Raw genomic sequence first — 12,813 nt, forward strand, 5'->3', positions numbered from 1 at the left:
AAAAACAAAAAAAAAAAACAAATTTCTCTTGTTTGATGACCAAAATTATCTCTGTTCGCTAAATGACACAATAGTGAGCGAATATGTCAGATGTTTTATTAATATCTGCAAAATCAAGCTGCATGTGTGCCATTGCTCTGGTATTTACATAAATTCTAAGAAAGGTTTTGCAGCAATGAACCAATATTAACATTCTTTTGCCAAACTATGCAGACTCTCTATCTGCACCGGTGAAGGGTCACTTACTTTGGTTTGCTTCAAAGCTTTGACTCACTCCAAGTTGTTTTCAAACATAATGGATCTTGTGATTACTTGGCCAAGCATTTTTAAACATACCCATACTGAGAATAACTAACTTTGTCTTCATCCCTCAGTAACAACTTCCACACCAAAGAGAGTTTTATTCAAGGACAAAACAGCTGTTATGTGTGGATCTATTCACATTTTGCATCCTTACGTCCTGGTTCATAGCAGAATAAACGGCTCATTACTGGACGTCATAAATCCTGAATTCAGTGCAGGGGTAGACTAATTTGATTATGAAACAGAGGGCTTCGTAGTGGGCAAGACAAGCCGACTTAATTAATGAGACTTTAAAAGTATTTAAAAATGAATAGGCTTTCCCCCAGACAGCAACAACAGTATTAAGCACTTCCCTAAATGGGCAGCTGGCAGGCACATGGCTTGTCGAGTCGTTAAATGCTCCCAGTAACACATGAATGGGAGGCCTGATTATTTCATTGCTAATGATCCATTGGGCTGCACACATCACACTCGGCCAGTGTAAACGGCAAAAAGTCTTTTTGTCTTTTAGGCCCTCTTCTTTTCATCTCTATAAAAATATTTAGCGCATTAAGCCTTCTTCTTGGAAGAACTCACCCAAGACGCACACACACACACACACATGCACACATGCACACAGACACACGCACACATGTTCGCTTTTTACGCTTTAATCTCTCGTTTAAGTTTGTTTGCAGTCAAACCAAAACCGTCTTTTACGCCTTCACTCGTGAATTCGCATATTTACCAATAAGCACGCCTGAGCTATGATGCCTCCTCTTATGTTGGTAGTAGCAGATCGCTTTCCTTTCTGATTGCCTCTCTGGTGTGCTGAGCACATTCGTGATAAACCCTTACAATCTGAGGAATGTAATTTTAACATCAGGATGGAACGTGATTAGGGTGAAATGAAAGCTTTCGGTGATAAAGAGGATTCTCGGAGACGGCACCGGCACGCGGCAAAACATCTTAAGGGAAGGAAAAGAAGAGAGGGGGAAAAAAAAAAAACCCAGGCTGCTTTAATTGTACAAAGCCAGCGTGAGAGGCGCTGCTGTGAATTACAGCCGCTGTAAACCACAGAGGCATACACGCAGAGCGGCGTGAATTCATATGCAGACACACACAAACACACGAACACGCTTAAGTGTAATACTCTTCTTGTGGATATGAACCAAATCAAACAGAGGAGCAGACATATTTCAGCTTGTTTGTATGCAGATTTTCCTGTGTTGGGGAGATGAAAAATAGCAAATACATGGGAAAACTGTTATTTTTTTTATTTTTTTTTGCTTTCAGATCAACCTAATGTGATATTCACAAATGACTAATTCTTTTTTTTCTGTGTGTGTGTGTGTGTATGCGTGTGTGTGTTTGCAGGTAGCAGAAAAAATATTTAAAATAACTCATTTCAAGTCTTTAATATATGCATTGTTGTTTTGTCTTGCATGCTGGCACATCTTTCTGCTGCTGTTTGGTTGCTTAGTCTGGATAGAGACGGAGGTTAATCCTCTTTTGAGAGGTTCAGCAGAGGATTCAGCTGAAAATGAAAAAGCCACTTGGCACTGCCGTGTCCTCCCTGCTACCAAAGGTTGTGCAGTATTGCATTCCTTCTGTCTTTGGAATTATTTCAGCGAGGGTCGAAATCCACGAGACTTTCAGAAAGAATTTAAATCATTTGGGTACCTTCCACTGGCTGGCATTTTTTCTTCTTCTTCTGCTGAGTTATGTTACACATTTTCCTCTCGTTATTCGGTCATTTTGGCTCCGATAATGAGTGGTGGTGATCTGATCATGCGATGCTTTGGGGAGTTTTCTCCATCTGGCCTGGGAAACGTGGCAACGAATCACTTTTTGTTAGAACGGAGTAGCAGCTTGCCCTGGGAGCCAAACCTGGCAACCGGGAGCAACCCACGCCCTTACAGAAACACACATGTTTCTGAGATGAGCCAGGTCGCTAAATTCCCCCAAAAGAACAAATTATTTGCAATAAAATTCCACAACGACACGTTACTTTGGAGTGAAATGATGCCACTTGGAGCGATTTTTGGCTGTAGCGAATGCAGAGCGTCTGGCACTCCAGTTAATGCACCATTGTGCGGATAAAAAGATACAGTATGTGAAAGCATTTGTTTCATTGTCTCCTCAGCTGGTTGCAGTGTACGAAGAGCAGGATCCACACAATGGAGGGGACGGAACCAGCGCCAGCTCCACGGGAACGCACAGTCCTGAGCCGTTTGCCAGCGAGATGAATTCGGCGTCAGCATTCCAGCCCTACCAAGCTGCAAGCGAGATCGAGGTCACAACATCTGCTCTGCGATCAAGTAAGTCCAACGCGGGCCTGGAAATACGCTTAGCTTGGAGGGTGAGAAAATGCGTGACACCGGGGCCACAGGAGTGAGACGATTTTCTAACAGTATTTTTTTCTGATGAGCTTTTCACCGATTTGCAAAATGTGGTTAGAGTAGAATATTCCAGTTCAGGTGTGAATCTCTCATGTGTCAACATGTTTTATGGTTGTCTAATTCTAAGATGGACCTGGTGCCAAAAGGTGATGGATATTTTCCGTTTATGTGTTTTTTCAAGTAGAAAGGTTTCCTAAAACTCAAATTGTGTTTTGTAAATAATCTCTGTTCTCTCCAGAGATGTTCAATTCAAGTTTGATCAATACAAGTGTGTCCAATTTGGACTGGAGATGATCAAACATAGTTGTGAAACAATAAATAACTGTGGTATATTCCTTAAGCTTAGCTCTGATAGGAATCTACAAATAAGATGCTAATTTTAATATTGTTAGCTTAAACCTAAGCTAAAGCTAACGGAGTCGCATCATTCTAATTCGTTTTTAACTCTATCAACTTTAAAGTCTTCTACAGAGTTCCCAAAATGATCCTTCAAGGTTTTTGTAGACCACTTCTGTCGGCTAGCTTATCTAGGTCTTTATTAATCATTTCTGTCACACACACAACAAAAAAACTCAAGAACTACTACCTTTCCCACTTCAAAATAAGAATCCTGTAGATACAAGCCATATCCAGAAGTCATAGTAGCTTAGACTTACTTCACACAACATAAAGTGATGCTAACAGCTAATTTATTGCTGTCTCTGACTTTAATATCAAGATATCTCGTTGCATCTCTAAAAATGAATTCTTAAGCATCTTCCCTAATGTTTTTACAAGATAAACTAATCTTACACTTCTGGAATAATGCAGTAAATAAGGGCATAAAAAGCATAAGTGTGTTCAAACTGACAAGACAAATAATAGTTAACTTCTAACATTCAAGGCCAATTTCAGTCTAGTGCTAAACTTCACCATATTTGGTTTGTTATGTAGGATGCCGTTCATGTATACAAAGCAAGTTTCAAAACCTTTAGAATTCTCTTCAAACTTTATCCTAAAAATCACAAATTGTTCTAGTTGCTACATAACAGAAAAATCTAATACCGAGTACCCAGCAGTCACACTAAATATGTCAACATATTTTCAGGTATCAGTTTTATTTGTATGCAATGACAGTACTAGCTGTTCTAACATCCTTATTTCCAAAGTCTTCTCAAGGCCATAGCAAACTCAATTTCTTTCTTCTTTTTTTGCAGTAAGGCTTGTACAAATATAAACTTTATAGAAGAGTGATGAAAAAATGTTAATTTGATCCGATTTAGAAGATTAACATTTACAAAATTAACAGAACAGATTGTACTTTAACTTTAAACCATGTGAAAATACCAAAAATATTTGTTTTTTAGTCATCCTTTTGGTTTGTGAAAGCATTACTTCCAGCCCTACAGTAGGAGACAAGATGTAGGGATTTATATAGTACAATATGGAACCATAGGCACACGTCTCATAGTGTCAAACACAGTAAGAACCCAGATTCGGGAAGCAGCTCGAAGTCGGGAGGAAATATGTTTTGAGGGAGAAACCAAGGCACCGCACAGCAGGAAAGAAACCTAATGTAAACCACAAAACATGAAGCAACATGAAAAGACTCGGAGCACAAACAACGACAACGGCGTAGGTGAAGGGTGATGATGAGAAAGATGCACTAAGCAAAGAAAACAGAAATATAATCCCACAAGCGATGATACAGGTAGTAGCAATCAATCACCACGGCCCTGCTGAGGCCCCGGGCAGAAAAAAAGCAAAACAGAGAAACTGTTCTGGTGAAATAACTTTTTATTTAACAAATGCTAATAAAACACAAAAAGTTTATAGTAGGACAAAAGGATTACCTGAACCAATTGACTACAACAGACACAATGTCTTGGTAGATTGTCTCTTGTTCTTTGGAAACAATAAGTGGAATTTACAATCCAAGTTTCCGAGGCATCCTGCAACTTTTAGATCAGTCTGTGCTCAAAAAGCCATAATGGACACTGTGTTATAGCATTTTTTTTTATTTCTATAAAATACTTTTATTACAATAAAACAGGAAATGTGGTTTATGTTGCATGAAATATATTGCTATATTTTGTGTATACACAATACATCTGTTTAGTCCTTCTGCTAAACAATGTAATCATGCCCAGAAGTTTTAAGATTGAAATTTTTTTTTTTGGCAAACTTTAGTTTGTACAATGTTCCAATAAACGCATTTAATTTGACATTCAACGAAAATAAGTGTTATGAAGGAAACACACACACACACAGACACTTGCCATTTGCTTTAGCTCAGCCACAAAAACTGCTGGCATCAGTTCTGCGATCTTATCGTTACCTCGAGGGAACGCGTTAATGACGACAGGAAAACTGATCTCACTCTGTTGTTCTGATTGAATTAGAAGAACAGAATGGTTGCCTTAAAGCGGCGCGGTGCTTAAAATCATCCTTCATTGTCAGCCAGGGTTACCTTCAGGAAAACACACACCGTCGCCGTCACGTTGCATCAGACGAGCTTTACAGGCAAATAATAAGTTTTTGTCCGGGTCAACTATTTATTGAGTCATCATTATGAGTTTACAAGTTTGAAGGACACGGATGTAATGATTGACGAACTAGAAGATATTTTATTTCCCATATTATTAGAAAAAAAGAACGGATGATGACAGTGGACATTTGCCCGCTCTATCGGACCAGAAAGGGGAAGTTCAGTGTTTTGGTCCAACTGCATGTACTTCCTCATAGTCGTGGACAGTTGCTCCCTAAAACTATCTGTCTTGCTCTCTGGCTGGAAATCCAGCTTCTGGAAGTTGAGTAGTTGGAGGAGTAGTTTTCCGCATAAACAAACACATCTACGAGACTCAGACAAATCACACAACATGTACAGTAGGGGAGAAAAATTTGCCATTGGGGTTGTGGCATGAAGGGGTGGGCAACATGAGAACACAATGATGCAATTATTGTCACCCAAATACAACAATGAAAACCGACTTTGGTACGTCGACCATTCAGAGGCCTTAAACGAAATGATCCGCCACCATTGCAGTGCTTGGTCAGGAATGGCAGACTTTTGGATGGACGCTTGGTATCAAAAAGGGCAACAACGAAGTCATTTCTCTCCAAGAAAAACATTTCTCTGTATCCGACATCTTTCCCAGTGATCTGCACTGGAAGGAAGTTATTTTCTTTGAAGTCTCCTCCCGACTTTCAGATTGTCTGAAAGAATTTCTGTCCAGACAAGAAAAGCTAACAACGAAATACCCTGCGGCAAACCATTTGAGGGTTTGGCTCTTGTTTAAGCGTCTGGGCTCACAAATCACTTTCCTATCAGTAAAGAATTGGATCTCAATCTTTTCAGAGTGTTTGGTGATGGAAAAGCTTTGTATTCCTGCACATTGGAGTTCCATGTCACAAGGTAGAAGTGATAACTGTGGTTTGAAAATATTAGATCCAGTATATAATCCAGTCACGAAATGTCGTCAATCCTTCAGGCGAGTGAACAAAAATAAATGTGAAGTGACATTACTGATAAAGCAAGAACAGGCCACTATCTATCAGGAATTGGCATGGAAATTGATATCTAGTATGTCAGAGAAAGTTCAACACTGGACCTTTTTTCTTTTCATGGCTATTTTGAAAAACTTGATGCATTTCTTAAGACAGGCTTTACAAATGTGTTCAACATTTTTTTATTGAACTATGGAATAAATTCTGGTAAAAAAGATGGTTGAACATTTCCTAGTGGATGATACATATTGGAAACGTTTAAAAAAAATAATTCTGCACAAACTTTTGAGAGGCACTTAATGCAAAGTTCAAATCCATGATGTCAGCTAATAGCTAGCTTATGTTCAACATCAGATCCCGATAATATTGGATTTGTTGAAATTAGGAAATAAAATTACAATCAGACTAATTTACAAACACACAGAGATTCATGAAAGTGGATTAAAAGAATGAAATAATTAAAATATCTTGATTAGCTTTTGTGTATCTATCTATAGGAAATCACATGCATTATTAGTCATTTCCATTAAATCAGTGTCAGAAGGGCTTGAAACAATATTATCGTTTATCACAATAATTTGTTAGACAATTAATCGCTCAGCAAAATTTATCGTGACAGGCCTAACGCCTTCTATTCTTAACGGTCGTGTTTTTCATTTTTTTCTGTCACACGTTTCTGTCGACAAGTAAACACAAGGCAGAAATAGAACATGCTAGCAACTTTGTGCTGCTTTTTTGAGGCTGAAGTTACTTAGCAACTAAAAGTTAGTTACTAAGTGATGGAGGTTATTCCTTTCTAAAGTTACCTGTGAGCAAAGTTTCACATTCTGAAAGAAGATGAAACTAATACAGACGTGTTGAAAAATGTCCAGATTTTCTGCAATTATCCCATTTTTTTTTTTTTACTCTTGCAGCTGGAGGTGTATTTCCCACAACATGTTTAATTTTTGTGCATTTGTCACATCAAACTCCGGGAATGCAGATGTTTGCAGATCACACAAACATTTAACCATTTAAAACCATTAAACCATTTAAACACACATGCGTATGTCAGGTCGAGCCTAAAAGGCTTTCCCAGTGCTTGCCTCATCATGTTGAAAGTCTTTGACGACAGAGTTGCTGAAACGCCACTGAAAGTACTGCCTGTGCAGGAAGGTTGATACCTCAAAGAGAAAGGCCTTCATCTAATCAATTGGGCTTAGTGATCTGTCACTGTGGAGACCGCCTGCCACCAGCCAAGGCCACATTAAAGTCACTGCAGAAGAGGCGACGGACGCAGTGAGAAAAACTGAGAGTACATCTCAGAGCACAGTGAATTAGTCCAATTTTAATATATACTGCCTCACCAAAGTAACCAAGCCAAGACAGGTAATCTATAACACATGTATTTTTTTTTTATTTTTTTTTTGCAGATATTAGCTGTAAGACACTGTTGGGAAGTCCATTTGTCCTCTCTCTCTCTTCTCCCCCTCTCTCTGCCTCTCTCTCTCTTTTGCAACATTTCTCTGTATTCCAGAAAGATCTTATCAATCTTTCACTTTAGTTGAAATTACTGAGCTTATAACAGTGGCATTTTTGCATCAGCTGATTAGTCTGATGGTTCATTTAACTCATTCTTTTCTGTATCGGTGTTTGACCCCAACATTTGCATTTTTCAACACATTGATGACATTTCTTTTACACATAAATTTAAATGCAACATTACATGTATTGCTGTATATAGTTTTAAGCATAGTAAGAAAAACATTTTGGTTTTTGAAGTTCAATTCTGTAGTAAGTATTTTTATTCAAATAAAAAAATACACGTAAGTCTTTGAACTAGATATTCAAGTGTTACAAAAGAATGATTTCTAATCTCTTATTTTAGTAAAGGTGTAATATGCTGATAATTTTTTATTTCTCTTGTGATGTAAGATATAAAGAAAGCATTTAAAGTATATTTTTTCTTGCATTCCTCTATTTTGGGAGCAGAAGCAAACTGTTATCTAAGTGTGCAGAAAATACATTAATACTTGGTTTAGCATGTTGTGTTGGCTGGCTAGCACTATTTCCTTGAGTATTCTGTGGAGAAGTTTGTTCATTAACTTGAAAATGGCTCATATTGCGTCCTCTTCGCTCAGCAACAACATCCACCCTGAAGACTGTTAGTAATTAGTGCCTTAATAAAATCTGCATTCAGAAATGTTTGCTTTATTTTTTGGAGGTCTGAAGTATAAGTTTGTTTCATTACCAGTCTTCAAAGCTTTTTTCCCCCCTTTCCCAGTGATAATCTAGCTATGTTATAAATTCATAACAATTAAAATTGTCTAAAAAGGCTCAGCAGAAAGCCTGTTGAGATAGCTAGCTTAAAATTAGCTACCTGAAAGCTCCAGTCATCTCCTGATCCTACTTACAGTTGCAAGGCTAGAGGAAAACATGGCGTCCATGGTCGATGTTGGTGTGAAACAGCTGAGGAGTGGCTGTTCGTTATTAGCCAAGCTTTCATTAATGGGGTCTTGATATAATTCAAAGCAGATTATAGCTAATGACTGTAATTGGCTAGATGGTGTTGGCAGTGCGAGCGTCGGTCTCCACTTAGCGTTGATGGGAATGCGCTACTACTGCGAATCCTTTTGTTGCTCCTGCCAGAACCCTAATAAAACTACAGCTAAGCGGCGGAATCATGTGAATGTGTGTCTGAGTGGAGTGTGTGACTGTGTTTGACTGCTTTATTGCTTACTGGGCGCGCTCTGCAAGTCGTTTGACTGAGGAAAAAGTAAACAACAACAAATCAACTTTTGGCATGCTACATAAACTCCACTGCGACCGATTGTAACCCGGGGACAAAGATCATGAGAAAAAGAGACGGGGCTGGTCTGAACTGAACGGTGTCGTTTCAGCATTAAGCTGAAGAATATCTAAAAATGGAGGAGTCTGTGAAAGGGTGCATTAAGAAATCTGTTTCAGAGAGCTGCCCACTTTTTTTTTCCCCAACCTCCCAAATATGTTTTTACTTTATGAAAGTAACACCTCCAAAAAGAGCTGAATATGGAAAATAACTGAGAATACAGCAAAAATATGTTGATTAGTGGCAATTTTTCCTTCAGTATCACCATGGGGTTTCTTTTTTCTCTTCCTTTTTTTTAAATACTTAAAAAAAAACTCAGATGTGATAGTTCTTCACATTTGCAATTTATTGTTTTGACTGCCAGAAACCCCCCCTGAAAACCTAAGAGGAGATTTCTAGAAATAAAATATTTCGACATCTAAGTTAATGTAACATTGAGTTGTTTTCTCCTTTTCTGCCTTAAGGAACACATTTGAGAAATGTCCTTTTTTTTAAAAAAAAAAAGAAATGTATTAATTTTTATTTTATGAGCTCTATTAATTTGTACTTTTAAAAACAACAAAATTTGACCAGGATTTCACAATTTAAATAGACATAAAAATGAACAAATAAAATCAGACAAAAATGCAATAAAATTAGTAAAGTACCCATTCAATTGATTAAACACTAAAAACTGCTAAGCATCTAATATTCCAGATGAAATTGTTGCAAATTAGATTTTATACCAGCATTTATCTGTTTGTCGAGTTTCACTGTGCCTCAAATTTTTCAACAGAAAGCCTGTGATTTGATTATGAACTTTTTATCACCGGATAATCCAGCAGAAGCAAAACATTTTCCAAGCTGATGTTTGCTAAGCTTCAAGAAACTGAACTTCATTCACATCTTGAGTTCATTCTAGCAGCTCATTACAGTGTGAGCAGACTTAGTGAACTTTAATGTTTTGTCTGCACAATGAAGAGTATTTTACTTCCTTCAAATGCCCCATCTGGGGCAGTGTAAACAAGATAAACTGCAATGGGGTGAATGTGCACATTTGGGGAATGAGAGCTTTTCGTAAGAAGGGTATGACAAATATCATCCATATATGTTTTGGTTTTAAGAACGGACGAGTCAAGTTCTGCTCAATTTGCTGCCTCCGTAGCAGAAAAGTGAAGTTTTCAGGTTAGCAATGTAGCTGGTTCCAGTTTGCGCTTCGAACCATCTGTTCAGCCTCAGTCACAGTAAATCCGTCACTGTCCTTTTATCGCTTTCTGTTTCACGTTAGCTGGATTCAGATATAATGTGCACCAATGCTCTGTGGAAATCCCAAAAAGCTCCCCCTTGTAACATCTTTCTTCAGATATGATTACGTTCAGAGAGACCCTGATTTCGCTTGCAGTCACGGGTCGGATTAAAGTAAAACATTTGTTTTCTACTCGTCACTCAGAAGGGCTTTCTTTGGAGGGTTTTTGAGTATCGTAGTCGATTTAATTTGACAACGTACCACTATTACCCCGCGGACATAATGTGCTCTAGCCATGAGCCATTAGTTGATTTGGCGATTACATGTGTGATGGAAGAAATGATGAACAGTTTTAAAATGTCCAGATGTAAAGATTGTAGAAGGTTTGGGTTCCTCGTAATAACTTAAATTATTTATTTGAGAAGAGAAAATGGCAAAAACAAAATGTGAAAATAAAACCGAACCTCGTGGCAAATTGTAGTGAATTAAATTTTTAGTTTTAACTTTTTGCCAACCAAAATCATACATTTGAATCCAGATACTGGAGTTTCACATCATTATTCAGACATGCAAACAGATCTTAAAGATCCTTTTATACACTGTATGTATTTATATACACCACTCCTGTTCAGAAACAACCAATCAGAGCTAGGAGGAGGGTCTTAGTGCTGTCACCATGCTCGCCAACACGCTGCTCAATGTGCCAATAGTGGAGAAACAATTTACAGTTATATGAAAACTATTTATCTTCTCTTATTGGTGGACGTGATAACTAGCTTGCACATTCATATCAGGCTCCAGTGTGGGGAAGAAGCCATAACCCAGAAAAAAGCAAGAAGGAGGGTGTGAGCAGCACTTACACAAGCATGATTAACATCGGTCCTCCTGTTTCTGAGTGGGAGCGGTGTATTTCTGCTGCTAGCAGTAGCAGAAAAACATGAAACATTTTGTTTATAAAAATGACACAGTGCAGCTTTAAAGCAGAGCAGTAACTTCCATCCTTTTTACTGTGGCATCAGGTTTGTACTTTGTTCATTTCCATTAGGACAGATCTTCTTTCATTTATAACCGTGTCCATACGCCTCACATTCAGACACGGAGCCGGTCCAGAAAAAGAAGAAAATCACCCCGGAGCTCTGGGTTGGCTTTAATAATTCCATCGAGCTTTCTGCCCACTTCCTAAAGCCTTCCGGTCCAGGTTGTCCTTGTCACATGGAATTCGGTCAGGAAGCGCAGATCAAACCTCCGACCAGCTGAACTGAAGGGTTTCACTCAAGAGAGCAGCTTTGGCAACCGATGCGGTGGAGCGTTTGACTGCCGAGCAACACGCCACAGCTCTAGCATGGCTGCTTTTCTTCTTCAGGCTGGGTCAAAAGATCATTTGTAACTTAACTGGGTTCAGGTTGGCCAGTTATATCTTTCTGAAAGGAAAAAAAAAAAAGTCCAGACTGTGTTTCTGAACCTTAGAAATAGATCATCACTGTGTTCCTACCAGCCATGCTTAAACTACAGGAAATTAGATTAAATATGTTTACATTTTTTGGAAAACAGAGTTATTTCCTTTTAGGATCAAAGAATCTTTCACTGCAGTGTTTAACAGAGTTTTCTGTCTGACCTACTGTATTAAAGTATGATGATCACTTACCCCCTGGTTATGTAGCCCAGAAGATTTAAAAAAACTACAAAAAAAAAAAAAGAAAAAGTCTTAACCGCTTCTAGTGGTAAGACTGCTGTGTTGCAACCGCTGTTTCCTTCTGACTGCAGTAAACGTCGTAAACCTAACGTATGCTGGCACGAACAGAACACCCACTGCATGTTTAAAGTCCAATAAAGCCTCAGTAAAATCAAACCTGATCGTTTATGATGTAAAAGTGATTTATGAATGTTTATTTGCCTGACCTAACTTCTCTTAAACTCTAAGCACACTCAGAGCTTTATTTTTTTAAAACTGTAACCTACACACAAGTCGGCCAGTCTGGTTTTACCCAGAATGCTTTTTTTTTTTTTTTAAGTGCCAGCATACAGAGGAACAGGCTGGGATATATCGCTTTTGTGCATGATGTTTCTATTTTACAGCCCCCTGGTTTGGATTTCTGTGAAAATCTCATGTACTTTAATCACGCTGTGACTGATCTCGGTCATTTGTACCTAAAACAGCCTCTACATGTCAGGAATAACATCTGTTTCTAGGTGTCTTGGTTTGGCGTTTTCGAAAACTGTCATAATAAAGCTTCTTCAGCTGTAGGCTTGTGAGTCCCTTTTTAGAATGATTTGTTCTGCATTTTTGGGGGAAAAAAAGTGCTTGATTTAAAACTCTCAATGATATTTCTCTTTCAGCTGCCCACCCAATCAGATATCAAATCTACATGAGCTCCACATTTGTGTCCTGGCTCTCGTGTTTCTTTTATAACCCACAAACCAAATAACATTTAGTAAGCACCAGAAGGATTCAGATTGAAAACTTTGAGTGTTTTGTGAATTCGTTCTGCGGATCTGGCGATAAACTGCTCCACGTCTGTAAGGCGAACAAAAATAACCTGCGTGGTTTAGATGTTTCATAACTGCTGGGAACTCGATTGTATTTATTTGCT

General features: G+C 38.3%; 1 protein-coding gene across 2 annotated transcripts in view; it reads left to right on the forward strand.

The window, feature by feature from the left end:
* LOC103143381 (partitioning defective 3 homolog) overlaps positions 1-12,813 on the forward strand; it is a 299,858-nt gene that overhangs the window by 111,445 nt on the left and 175,600 nt on the right. For both annotated transcript variants that reach the window (XM_016675207.1, XM_007559893.2), the window contains exon 3: positions 2,429-2,603. In XM_016675207.1, the coding sequence (XP_016530693.1) occupies positions 2,429-2,603 (175 nt within the window). The remainder of the gene's footprint in view (positions 1-2,428; positions 2,604-12,813) is intronic.

The sequence above is a fragment of the Poecilia formosa genome, unplaced genomic scaffold (genome assembly GCF_000485575.1).
Source record: "Poecilia formosa unplaced genomic scaffold, Poecilia_formosa-5.1.2 Scaffold109, whole genome shotgun sequence".
Lineage (NCBI taxonomy): Eukaryota > Metazoa > Chordata > Actinopteri > Cyprinodontiformes > Poeciliidae > Poecilia > Poecilia formosa.